This window comes from Mus caroli, unplaced genomic scaffold (assembly GCF_900094665.2).
Source record: "Mus caroli unplaced genomic scaffold, CAROLI_EIJ_v1.1 scaffold_20294_1, whole genome shotgun sequence".
Taxonomy (NCBI): domain Eukaryota; kingdom Metazoa; phylum Chordata; class Mammalia; order Rodentia; family Muridae; genus Mus; species Mus caroli.
This window is the reverse complement of record NW_018390646.1, coordinates 474-14627: the sequence shown is the minus strand read 5'-3', so window position 1 is coordinate 14627 and position 14154 is coordinate 474. Positions and strand designations below refer to the sequence as shown.

Genomic DNA, 14154 nt, shown 5'->3' with positions numbered 1-14154 from the left:
AAAAGAATGGGAATGGGTGGGTAGGGAAGTGGGGGGCGCTATGGGGGACTTTTGGGATAGTATTGGAAATGTAATTGAGGAAAATATGTAATTAAAAATATAAAAAAAAATATTTCTCCTGTCTGAGATTTTATATACTTTAAAACATTGTTATTTTACTTATTTACTTATTTACTTACTTATTTACTCATTTATTTAGTGTGCATGGTGTGTGTGTACATCGACCATCCATCCATGCATGGAGACCAGAGTGTAACTTGAGAGACTCAGTGTTCTTCTACCACGTGGGTCCTGGGGAGCAAATCCAGGCCATCAGGCCTGGTCGAAGCACTGGCCCAAATTCTGTACACTTTGACAGTCACCTCTTATAGGCTAGCCTAAGTAACCATCCATCAGTCTGGGTTCTGTTTTCTAAGAGGTTTCTGCTGTGAGTAAGAACACAGAGACTTTCTTTTCTTTTCTTTTCTTTTTTCTTTTCTTTTCTCTTCTCTTCTCCCTTTTCTTTCTTTTCTTTTCTTTTCTTTTCTTTTCTTTTCTTTTCTTTTCTTTTCTTTTCTTTTCTTTTCTTTTCTTTTCTTTTTCTCTGTATAACCCTGGCTGTCCTGGAACTCACTTTGTAGACCAGGGTGTCCTCAAACTCAGAAATCCACCTGCCTCTGCCTCCTGAGTGCTGGGATTAAAGGGGTGCACCACCACGCCTGGCTATACAGAGACTTTTCTTTGCTTGGTTTATTTCACTTCCACCCTTTTGGTCCGCCCATGTTCTCACAACTGGGAGAATTCCTATCTCTTTTGGAGCACAATAGCATTTTTAAACTCTCATCTGCCAACAGAACACAGGTCAATTCTACAAGGAGGCTGTTGTGCATGGTGCACAATGTGCCTGCCTGGGAGTTCAGGCTCTCCCTTATTTTGCCAAGAAGCTAAAAATGTTCTTTAAAAATCAGAAAGTAATAATAAGCAAGCAAGTGTGGATGGTGCAGCCAGAAGTGATTATCTCTCACCAAGATGGCCTCCAGGCTTTAAAAAAAATGTTCCCCACACAGACAACACACAACACACTTCCTCTTTATTCTCTCCCCCTGGCCTCAACTTGCCATGACCTGTCCCTTCTTCCTCCCATCTCTCCTTCCTTTGTTGCCCAGACCCTGAGCTAAGAGGCAGGAGAAGCAGGAGGAGGAAAAGCAGAAGGAGGAGGAAGAAGAGGAGGAGAAGCAGGAGGAGGAGGAGGAGGAGGAGGAGGAGGAGGAGGAGGACTGGGAAGGAGAATGTACTTATAACAAATCCCATGTGACAGAAGCTTGGTGGAGAACAACATAACTTTCCTCAGCAACCAATCAAAAGAAATACTACAGTGGCGATGAGACAGATGAATGATGAAAGACAGGAATACCAAACACAAACTGCTTCATCTTAGTGGCAGTAAATAAGGCCACTCTGCTCTCTGAAGACACATCTCCCACACAGTGTCACCGGCTGCACTTGGCCCCGCTGGGGGTGCCTGGGGACCTGGAATCCTGCCAGGGCACGGGAGCCTGGGCTCTCAGCACTCAGTCCTGCACCAGAAAGCATACCTGCTCTCGGTTTCAAACTTCTGCTTCATGTTGGAACAGCGGAGATCCATCTCTTTGGAGAGCTGGAAATGAGGCCAACGTTAACAGCCCAGCATTCAGAGCCCCAACCCGCTCTTATCTATATCTGTGAAGCCCCTCCATTCTGAGGGGATGCCCTGCTTAGTCTCTCATGGGCATGTTCTGCAGTGCACAAGGCACACACACACAGCAGAGGGGCTGCTGACTGTCCTCTCCCTAGTCAGTGCATCATGCGGGTAATGCACGGCCACCACTCTGTTGCTACTTTGTCATTGGGTCTGGTGCCTTCTGTCATTTCATCCTAATACTGTGACCTCTGGGCTCTTTCACCTTTGGGAATCACTTATTTAGTGAGAGACTTGGCTGAGAGAGTCAAAAAGAACCAACAGTCAGACTGTGGACACAACAAAGGCTACTTGTGACCACATAGTCCCTCCTCTTCCCTCCTTGCCCTCTGCCAGGGAATCAGCCATCTTGGCTGCAGGCCCCTCCTCCACATTGTGGACCTGGATTCTTCCTCAGAGTCCTAGCATGCGAAGGCAATGGGACATCAACTCCTCAGAGTCTCTGCCAGGAGACTGTCTTTCTGTCTGTCTGAACGTGGTGTTAATAACTTTTCCTAAAAACTTCTTACATCTCATCTCAGTGTTGTCCTGGATTCTGCACAGAGACCTTTCAAAGGTCAGAAGTGGGAATATTTTCAATACCCCCACTACCATTTGCAAAAAAGACAGTCGCTAAAGTTGCGTGGCACAGGGCTTGTGCTGGTGAGTCAAAATGTGAGGTTGCCTGAAGCCCCACCACATTCCACAAGCTTCATCAAGCTTCAGATTTCTTTTGTAGAAGACATCAGCCCAGCAGAGGTGGGAAAGGTCTCGAACCTTTCTCGAACCTTTCTCGAATCCTGGTCTCGAACCAGTCCATGACTGTAAGATTCAGAGAGCCTAAGGTTAATCTGCATGAAAGGCTGCTGTGGGAAGGCAGAGCCTCAAGGTTCCCTTCAGGCTGTGGTCTGTTACTCCAGCCCTGGTCACCTGCTTGAGCTGGGGAAAAAAGGCTCAAAACTGGAACTGATAACCAAAATGCTAAGAATGTCACCTGTTAAAAATGCATCAAGAGGGTTTGGAAAGATGGCTCAGAGGCTAAGAGCACTGGCTGCTCTTCCAGAGATCCTGAGCTCAATTCCCAGCAGAACCATTATAGATGGCTCATAACCATCTATAATGAGATCTGGTTCCCTCTTCTGGCCTGCGGGTGTATATGCAGGCAGAATGCTATATGTGTGTGTGTGTGTGTGTGTGTGTGTGTGTGTGTGTGTGTATGCATACATACATACATATGCCTCCAGACTGAAAGGACTCCAGCTGATTCTGAAGAATGGGCTCTGGGACCTTCATAGTAATAGAGGGTGGGCCCTGTGGCTTCCTAGAAGATTTTCCAAGACACAGGATGCATCATCCATGCTGGGGTCATTAGCAATAGCCTGGCAACCTCTGATGCCTATGAATCTCATGACAGTGTTAGCAGTGTAGAAGAGACAGTGTTACCACACACACACCCAGAGGCACCTGGAACCCCAGGAATGCAATGTCTTTGAGTTTTTACAGAGATGGATGAGGATGGAGGAGGGAAGGTACTGCTCACTGCACACTATGCCGAGTTTGGTGCTTGGATACCACGCTTCAGTAGAGTGGTGACCCGCCTGCCATGTTACCTGGCACATGGGTAATCTGAATGTATTAGCTATGAGGGCTTGGCTGATACAAGGGTCACTCACCAGTTTCAGGGCAGACTGGTGGTCTCTGTTCATCTGTTCTATTATTGCCATCAATTCAGCAATCTGCTCCTGAAGGTCAGAAATGATATCAGTCCTGTGGGACAAACACTCTATCACCAAGAGAGCTTGTTGTTATTCACACAGCCAGGCCCCCAGACTGCCTGACTCTGGTCTGTTTGTGTCTTCTCCACCACTAAGGCATGGGGATGCAGTGGTTGATAAGGCGTTTCATAGTAGAGTGTTTGTACCTGGCATCTAGCTCTGAAGGTAACCGAGCTGGAAGTGATGTGGGCGGTGTGGTGTTCCACTGAGCAGAAGAGAAATAACAATGTGTTGGACACTTATCAGAGTGTGGTTATCAATAGTCGAACTTAAGAGGTCAGAGGATTAGGAAATGAGGAAGTGTGGGGAGACTCATGCTGACAGGCACCAGTAGACAAGGACTGCCTGAGGATGCGGCTAAGAGGAGAAGCAAATGAATATGTGTGTGCAAACGTGTCTGCACTCCCAACACTCAAGAATAGGGTAGTAGTGTCCTGCTTGGGTTATACAGCAACATAGTGCTTCAAAACAACAACAACAACAGCAACGACCAAATAAAATAAAAATGTGTGTGTGTGTGTGTGTGTGTGTGTGTGCATGCACGTGTGCGTGTGCAAATATGGAAGACAGGGATCAATTTTAAGTGTCTTCCTCTGTTTACTCTTCACTCATTTTATGAGACAGGTTTTCTCACTGAACCTAGAACTAATGTTTCAACTCATTCAGCTGGCTAATGAGCCCCAGAGATTCTCTGCTGTCTGTCTTTTATTGCTAGGATTATGGGCATGTGTCACCATGTCCAGATTTTTACAGGGATGCTAGAGATAAGAACTAACTTGATCTGTTGAACATCTTTCCAGATCTTGGAACTATAGTTCTTTTCTTCCTTGCTTTTTGTTTTTGATACAGGGTCTTTCTACATAGCTCTAGCTGTCCTGAAACTTGCTATACAGATCAGGATGGTCTTTAACTCACAGAGATCAACCCCTTACACACACCCCAGTACAGGGTTAAAAGTGTGTGCCCACTGTGGCTTCAGAACAGTAGTTCTTACAGCAGACAAAGGCTAGAAAGAGGAGACACTGGGAGAGCTCTCCAGTGATGTAGTAAGGAGAGGCCTGACTAGAAGACATGAATGAGGGTTTTAGGAAGTAGAACTGAGATGTGTGGCTGGATATGAGTATAACATCAGAGGATAGAAACAAGAGGCAGGGCTTCTGAGAAAGCAGATGGTGGCTGTTTAACAGGATAGAACCCGCCTAAAAGTGTCTCCCAGAGTCATGGGCACTTTGGGTTACTTATAATGAATGAAACAAACACATACTCCAGGCTTCCAAAATCTCTGGCTTTGCTCTTCATTCCCATACTCAGAAGCCAGACCATTTTTTGGGTATTTCACCTATCCCTTCCTGGCAGGAGCACTTGCCTCTTTAGTCATGTTGGCTGGACCCCTTATCCTTGTAGCTGTTTCTTGTCAAGGACCTGTGGCATGGGTGTAGATGTCAGGCGCTTAACTGGTGCCAAGCAGGGCTGACTAGTTGGGCAGGGCCAGCTCTGAGAAGCCGGTGCTGACCCAAAGACTTTACCTGGAAAATTTGACTTTGCTCAAGACATCTGAATCCAAGTGCTTTTTCCTGTTGAACATCTCATCTCCCAAGGTGACAGAAATCTGTTCTCGATTTCGAATGAGTGTATAGCCAGGTGACACTTGAATCACTTCCTGAGTCACAAGGCAGAAGACAAATGGAAACTGTGAACCCAGAAGAGCTGAGGTTCCTCCATCTACTGGGTGCTTCTGTGGTAGTTTGAAAATGCTTGGCCCAGGGAGTGGCACTATTAGGAGGTGTGGCCTTATTGGAGCAGATGTGGCCTTGTTGGAGGAAGTGTATCACAGTGGGGGTGGGCAATGAGACCTTCCCCTAACCACATGAGAGCCAGTCATCTCTTAGTGGCCTTCAGATGAGGATGTAGAACTCTCTCAGCCCCTCCTGCACCATGCCTGCCTGGATGCTGCCATGCTTCCTGCCTTGATGATAAAGGACTGAACCTCTAAACCTGTAAGCCAGCCCCAATTAAATGTTGTCCTTTATAAGAGTAACGTTGGTCATGGTGTTTATTTCACAGCAATGGAAACCCTAAGACAGCTTCCTCACATCTTATACACATTGATGCTGTGCAGAAATTCTCTGAAATTCTAGGGCCCAGGACCCTTCTGTGCCTTCCCCCAGGCACTACTCTCAGATCCAGTCCCAACACTCACCTGGCCCCCAGGGGCCCATTAAACTCAGCAGTGCCAACTGATCCATGGTTACCACTCTGCTTCTCCTCCCCTTCCTCCATTATGGGCAGTAGATGGGCAGTGTGGGAACTGCTCAACTTTTGAAATGGACAGACCAAAGTTTGTATATTTAATCCTGGAGCTTTTTAACGTCTCTGTGACTCAGTTTCCCCATCAGAAAAATGGAGACAACCAGTGCCACAACACCCAGAGGAAGCTCAACTCTCAGGTGTTCTAACAATCCTAGGATCACAGGATCTCAGGAACTTGGTCACGCCAGGATTTCAGGATCCAGAAGCAGCCTGACTCCCAGGAGCTCTGACACAGCCAGAATCTCAGGATCACAGGATCACAGAATCACAGGATCACAGAGACAGCTGGACTCTAAGGAGTTCTGATACAACCAGGATCACAGGAGGGACAGTCTCCCAGGAGGGACAGGCTCCAGTCAGAGACAGCAAGGGCGGGTAGCACTAGAGATAACCGGGTGGTGAGAGGTAAACATAAGAATATATGCAACAAAAACTAAGGTTAACTTGGCATCATCAGAACCCAGATCTTCCACCATAGCAAGTCCTGGATACACCATCACACCTGAAAAGCAAGATTCGGGTCTAAAATCACTTCTCATGATGATGATAGAGGAGTTTAAGAAGAACATAAATAATTCCCCTTAAGGAAATACAGGAGAACACAGTTAAACAGGTAGAAGCACTTAAAGAGCAAACACAAAAATCCCTTAAAGAATTACAGAAAAACACAATCAAACAGGCAAAGGAAATGAACAAACCATCCAGGACCTAAAAATAGAAGTAGAAACAATAAAGAAATCACAAAGGTTGACAGCCCTGGAGATACAAAACCTAGGAGAGAGATCAAGAGTCATAGATGCAAGCACCACCAACAGAATACAAGAGATAGAAGAGAGAATCTCAGGGGCAGAAGATACCATAGAAAGCATTGACACAACAGTGAAAGAAAACACAAAAAGCAAAAAGCTCCTGACCCAAAACATTCAGGAAATCCAGGACACAATGAGAAGATGAAACCTAAGGATAATCGGTATAGAAGAGAGTGAAGATTCCCAACTTAAAGGGCCAGTAAATATCTTCAACAAAATTATAGACGAAAACTTCCCTAACCCAAAGAAAGAGATGCCCATGAACATACAAAAAGCCTATAGAATTACAAATAGATTGACCTAGAAAAGAAATTCCTTCTGTCACATAAAAGTTAAAACACCAAATGCACAAAACAAACAAAGAATATTAAAAGCAGTAAGGGAAAAAGGTCAAGTAACATATAAAGGCAGGCCTATCAGAATTACACCAGACTTCTCACCAGAGACTATGAAAGCTAGAAGATCCTGGGTAGATGTCATACAGACCCTAAGAGAACACAAATGCCAACCCTGGCTACTATACCCAACAAAACTCTCAATCACCATATTTGGAGAAAACAAGATATTCCATGACAAAATCAAGTTAAACTGAGGAAACTCTAATGACCAAGAAGCACCTAAAGAAATGTTCCACGTTTTTAGTAATCAGGGAAATTCAAATCAAAATCACCCTGAGATTCCACCTCAGACCAGCCAGAATGGCTGAGATCAAAAACTCAGGTGACAGCAGATACTAGCGAGGATGTGGAGAAAGAGGAACACTCCTCCATTGATTCTGGGATTGGAAACTGGTACAACCACTTTGAAAATCAGTCTGTTGATTCCTCAGTTAATTGGACATAGCACTACCTCACGACCCAGCTATACTACTCCTGGGCATATACCCAAAAATGCTCCAACATATAACAAGGACACATGCTCCACTATGTTCATAGCAGCCTTATTTATAATAGCCAGAAGCTGGAAACAACCCAGATGTCCTTCAACAGAGGAATTTATACAGAAAATGTGGTACATTTACACAATGGAGTACTATTCAGCTATTTAAAAATGATGAATTCAGCCGGGCATGGTGGTGCATGCCTTTTATCCCAGCACTCGGGAGGCAGAGGCAGGTGGATTTCTGAGTTTGAGGCCAGCCTGGTCTACAAAGTGAGTTCCAGGATAGCCAGGGCTACACAGAGAAACCCTGTCTTGGAATTTAAAAAAAAAAAAAAAAGATGAATTCATGAAATTCTTAGGCAAATGAATGGAACTAGAAAATATCATCCTGAGTGAGGTAACCCAATCACAAAAAAACCACACATGTTATGCACTCACTGAAAAGTGGATATTAGCTAAAAGCTCCGAATACCCAAGATATAATTTACAGACCACATGAAGCTCAAGAAGAAGGAAGACCAAGTGTGCCAAGTGTAGATGCTTCGGTCCTTCTTAGAAAGGGGAACAAAATACTCATGGGAGCAAATACAGAGACAAAGTGTGGAGCAGAGACTGAAGGAAAGGCCACCCAGAGACTGCCCCACCTGGGGATTCATCCCATATACAGTCACCAAACCCAGACACTATTGTGGATGTCAAGAAGTGCATGCTGACAGGACCCTGATACAGCTGTCTGCTGAGGGGCTCTGCCAGAGCCTGACAAATACAGAGGAGGATGCTTGTGGCCAACCATTGGACTGAGCATGGGGTCCCTAATTGAGGACTTAGAGAAATGACTAAAGGAGCTGAAGGGGTTCGCAACCCCATAGGAAGATCAACAATATCAACCAACCAGACCCTGAGAAGCTCCCAGGGACTAAACCACCAACCAAAGAGTATACATGGAAGGACCCATGGCTCCAGCTGCATATGTAGCAGAGGATGGCTTTGTCAGGCATCAGTGGGAGAAGAGGCCCTTGGTCCTGTGAAGGCTCGATGCCCTAGTGTAGGGAATGAAATGGAGGGGGTATGTTGGAGTGGGTGGATGGGAGAACATAGAAGTGGGGGAGAGAATGGAATAGTGTGTGTGTGTGAAAGTTGAAATGTAAATAGAGTATCCAATAAAAAATGCAAAAAAGAAATAAAGAAAAACAGAAAAGAAAAAAAGAAAAAGAAAAGAAAGAAAAACCCGCACAAAAAACTTCAAAGGCTTTTTTTTAAGGGAGAAAAATAACAAAGTAACTCTCAAGAAGATGATTAGCAAGGACACAAACATTCAGTGAGTTAGTTAGTCCTCCTGTATCAATCAGATGACATGGCAGAACTCTGGCAGAGTCAGTGGCTAACTTGGATACAATTGTAGCATCTAGAGACGTGCAGAACACTTAGCAGTATGGAGCCACCCCGGCCATTGTGGTGTCTCCTAAGTGGCTTCTCTGCATCACCTTACTTTAAGCCTTGCTCAATCCTGGATCAAGTAAGTGCACAGCATCCTGTGCTTTGACTCTGAAGGTTAGCATTTCTTCTAAACTCCTCCCAACAGTTACCAAGCAACAGCCAGTTAGGAGCCTGGTTTGCTATAAAAGGACTGTTTGACCTCTCTGCCCCCACAACCCCATGTTCCCTTCTTTCTCTCTCCTTTCTCTTTCTGTTCTTCTCTGTCCTCATCCTCTAGTCCTCTTTCTTTCTCTGCCTCTAATCCCTCCTCACCCCCTTCTCATTCCCCCAAATAAGCTTCATTTTCTGCTAGACTCATTGTATGGCTGGTACCTCAAGGAGGGATGCCTCAGCATTGGCCAGCTGAGGCACNCCCTCCCGCCACGTCATGTCACTGCATTATAAATCATAAAACTGATGACACTGTCCCAGCTGTCTGCACTTCCACTCATTTGCCTCCAATGTTCATAACCTCTCCACCCAATGGGGTGATTGTGGTTTTCTTTGCTTATTTTGTTCCCAACCATTGAAGCCCTTTAAAGGGCTGCACGGTTCTTGTTTTAGGAAGGGAAGGATTAATAAAACCATAAGACAAAGTAGACACAACATCCTACCAGAAAGTTCATTTTCTTTCTTTTTTTTCTTTTTTCTAGACAGGGTTTCTCTTTATAGCCCTGGCTGTCTGGAACTCACTGTGTAGACCAGGCTGGCCTCAAACTCAGAAATCTGCCTACCTCTGCCTCCCAAGTGCTGGGATTAAAGGCGTGTACCACCACTGCCTGGCAAACGTTCATTTTCTAAAATGTCAATATAACCTGATTGTAGCCTCCCCCAACCTTGAGTAGGCTGACTCAGACCTCGATGCCACTGAGAATGAGACCACCTAGGGTGCAGCCTTCCCACCTAGATGGTTCTATGGTTCTGGCACAGTTGCTGTTCTTCTCCAAGACACTGCTACCTGCTGAGAGGCTGAGAGATTCCTGAGAGATTCCAGAGACAGCAGGCAACCCAATGATTGACACCTTCTTGCCAAACCAGTGCTGTCAGACAGATTGCTTATAGGCTGGCGAAGGGCATTAAGACTGGATCTGTGGGAGTTGGGCTTTCCCCCTATATAAACACAGATTTTTAGTAAACTTTGGGCTTTGAACAACATTTTGTCTTGGCCTCGTCCTTTTCTCCCCATTTATTTGCTTTTAGCCCCGGCCTGCCTTTCAGGAGGAACCGGTTCGTGTGGCTGTGGGCAGTCACACCTGATCTCACAATTGTGTCAGAACTGTGAAGACTCATGATGTGAGGCCAGTGTCCTGGCCCTTGACAGCCATAGGTGCCCTGACAGCTGCCTCAAGGTCTCTGGCTTCCTATATTGGGGCATGAGTTGTACCCTAACCCACTACCATCTGTTTTCCCCCAGGGACCTCCATAGCCAAGGAGAATAGCTGGGGTTAGTTAAAGTTTGGCCACATAGCAGCCACCTCAAATGCATACCATTAATAATATAAGCAATTCTCCGAGGATCTCTGTTAAGATTTGGCAGAGTGAGTGTGTAAAAACCTCATGCTTGCACACAGTAGGCGCCAGATAAATGCTCACCCTGTCCTTTTTCCCATTTTTACTCACAGAAGGTGCTTTGCTGCTCTCTGCCTTTCCTGACTGGGCCTTGTCCCTGCAAGAGAGAAATGTGCTCAGAAAGAAGCAGAGCAGCAAACAGGTGGAGCTCAGGGAGCTGCACCCTGGTGTCACCAGCTCTGCCCTTCTGGAGGAGCACTCTGGGGAGCTGGGGTCACTTTGGTATAGGGGCCCATTGAGGGAGCAGTCCAAATGGATGTGGGTGCAGTCTGGAGCTCTCAGGGCAAATTAACTCCATGCCTTTGCAACATTCAGAGCCTTCCCGTGTCCCCTGTGTTTGTCTGCACAGCGTTCACATCTTATTGCTGACTGACACTTTCTTTCTCATAAGTGCATTGGCCCCACACAGTTACATCTTAGGTCAGCCACCTGACCACCTCCATGTCTGTGCCATGTTCCATCTTCCCACTCTCCAGGGCTGTAGGCTCCTCTCTGCAGCCAGGCACTGCTTCCTCGCCTTCTCTGAGGTGAAATCACCATGGATTTGGTTGAGGGGACAAATCAATGGATTGTGGCAGTTTTCTGACATCCTTGGTAGCAAATTAGTTCAAGTCAGCCATGAGATCTTTTGCGTGTGAGTGTGTGTGTGTATGTTTGTGTGTGTCTCCTGGGCACCTAGGGTAATTTGTTGGTACAGGGCCTCAGTGAAGAAGTCGAAAATGAATGGGAGCAGGCGTGTACTCTTTTTTTGCTCTCAGAGAAAACTGATCTCTTGTGTAGTGTTATTATTTTATTCATTGCTTCATGGAGTTAAAAGTACTTACTTTGGGGAAACAGTAGATTTTCCTGGTTGGGACAGGAGCAAGTTGCGTTCTTTTGAAATTGGTGGAGGTAAAACTGGCCTGGAAACAATAAATAAACGAACACTGGAAATCAATAAAAGCTATCTCAATCTTCCCAGATAAGGGTGTGCCCATGCTGACTCCAAACTGGAATGTAATCATTGGGACTGTGGAGAGTCGAGGCCCCTAAGACCTCAGGTCCAAGGTGCGGGTTCTTATCTACTATCTCCTGGTCATCAGCAGGAACCTCAAGGCCAGGTTCCTGGGGAGGGGCAGCTGGCACCAAAGCTCTCTGGGTGTTTTACACACACACACACACACATTGTACTACCAAATTGCAAAGTTGGGACTTTACTGAAATGCCATTGAGTCAAACAGGCTTGCAAGATCAGGGCAACACCCAGGCTGGAGGGGAAGGCAGGAATGCAGGACACCCTGTTCTGTGGGGAATTGGTGGCAAGCTCTCTACTGGGAAGTCTTATAAGACAAAGAGGACCACAAAGGAAACTTTCACCTCCTGTACCTAGTCCAACCCAGCCTATCCTTACTTAAACTTCCCCGTGGGGGTCTTTGGAAGTGGATAAGGGGTCTTGATTAGCTTTGGTTGTCCCAATTTGCAGCAGTCACAGCAGGTGCAGTAGATGAAAGGATTGGGGTCCATGGTACAAGGCAGTCTTGCAAGGCCAGGGGCTCCTGTTGTGGTGCAAAAGTAACCACAGAGAGTTAAACCACTCAGAAACCAAAGCAAACAGAGACAGAGACAACAGAGACAGGGACAACAGAGACAGGGACAACAGAGACAGGGATAACAGAGACAGGGACAACAGAGACAGGGACGACAGAGACAGAGACAGGGACAACAGAGACAGGGACAACAGAGACAGAGACAGGGACAACAGAGACAGGGCAGCACCCATAACAAGGGCAGAGGCTGAGCTGACACAGGCTCTCACTGGAGAGTGGCACCTTATGGTTGCTACTTGACAGGAAAGCAAATACACATCTTGAATAACTGAGTCACGACTGGGATCCAAGTGTACAATCTTTGCCTAACTATTGCTGGCTAGGCTTACAGGTGACACGCAGGGATGTCACAGAGGCAGCACGTTGCAGAGTTGGGAGCATCTGCTCAGTTCCTATGACCTCAGTCCTCCTCAAGTTCACATAGCTTGCTCTGCATGAAGAGATTCCTCACAGCAGGTCCTGCACAGAACTTTCCGGGAAATTTGTTGTCCTTCTCCAACTGGAGCACAAATGGCCCTATTTCTTAATTTGGGTTATGTGTCTGAATTGCAGAAGGGAACTAAAAACAACACTCATGATTGCTGCATGAGAGTTACTCTCGGGTGAGCCCAGACAGGGAGAGATCTGAATCCTGAAGACACTGATAGATAGGTAGACATGACAGTACATGGAGTCTATGGTACAATCAGTAGTGTCCCTGTCTTTCAGGACCAGACCCGTCCCTGTTCCCATGCCCCAGAGCCTGATGATGCATACATGCACATGCATACATACATACGTGTATGCACGCGCGTGCGTGCATACACACACACACACACACACCTGTACATAGAGAAAGAGACTTTGTAGCTCAGGTACTAAAACCTGAAAAATAGGGTCAGAATGCTAGAATTATGTTTCCTGTTCCCCTCATGACACCTGTTATGAAAATTTGGGGGGTTCTTTGAAATCAGGTAGGCCTGACTTTACACATTAGACATGGGACTGTAGGAAGCCTGTTTTTCTGAGCCTATAAATTTAAAATTGTTTTATTTAAAATTAAAATTTAAATGAGCTTCTTTAAAAGTATAGCTCGAGCTGCTCCGGGCTGGGTTGCATTGCTGTGAACATTTACTGAGAACCATGTTCTCAGCCCTGTGCATGGAAAGGAATACCATGAACTACAATGGCATTTTACATATAGAAAATACTCTTTCTTTTTTAAAAGAATATAGGTTTATTTGTATGTATGTGTATATTAACTTGAAATCAGCTCATTACAGAGACAGTCATTACAGAAAAGATTAAGGAAGTGAAAAATATCAAAAATACACCATCCAGAGATGACCAGTGAGAATACTTGAGTGTATGCCTTCCAGAATTTTCTGCATTCTAAAGGAACAGACTTACATAATTTCCTATAAACAGGAACAAACTATATTTACATCCTGCATATATTTTTTAAGATAATACCATGAGTTCCTATTATGTAAAATATGTCATCATTTTTAAATATAAGGGGTTTTTTCACAATCAAGAAATTAAAAAAATATTCCAAATGTAGAGAAAGAGTAAAATAAGCTCACCTATCCCCTAGTTTCAACAATGTCAATGTGAATAATCTTGCTTGTCTATATCCCTCCCCCACCTCATTTCACTCCTCCAGAATCGTATTATCTTAAAGTAAAATTTAAACAACCTTTCAAGATCTTGGTTCCAGGACTCCACTGAAAATAGTCTGCATAGGTGAGAGTGTGGACTACAGAAGCTAACAGCTTCTGGGACACACGGGAGCCACAGAGCTTCTGAGTCAGCCCCCTTTTCGGGCTCCAGACATCTGGGCACCTTCCTGGCCAGAGGATAGGTGTCCACCCTGCCCTGGAGGGCTTTGCAGGAGCACCTGGGGGAGCCATCTTGGTTCCCGGATCCCTCCGAGACTAGTCTGTGCAGGTGAGAGTGTGGACTACAGAAGCTAACAGCTTCTGTGACAGGCCGAAACAACATGGCTTCTGGGACAGGTCCTGTTTTGGGCCTTCATCTTCGGCCAGGAGGGAGGTCCAAACGCCAGATAT

The 14154-nt window shown here is 45.6% G+C and overlaps 1 protein-coding gene across 1 annotated transcript; it reads right to left on the bottom strand.

The window, feature by feature from the left end:
* Positions 1-1574: 1574 nt before the first annotated feature.
* LOC110288745 (amyotrophic lateral sclerosis 2 chromosomal region candidate gene 12 protein homolog) lies at positions 1575-12046 on the bottom strand (the record flags this gene model as incomplete). The annotated part of the gene is made up of 6 exons (XM_021155006.1): positions 11908-12046; positions 11342-11419; positions 10569-10614; positions 4998-5131; positions 3370-3463; positions 1575-1636 (listed from the first exon to the last, which is right to left on the bottom strand). Coding segments are annotated over exons 1-6 (527 nt in total), but the record flags the coding sequence as incomplete, so codon positions are not given.
* Positions 12047-14154: the final 2108 nt, after the last annotated feature.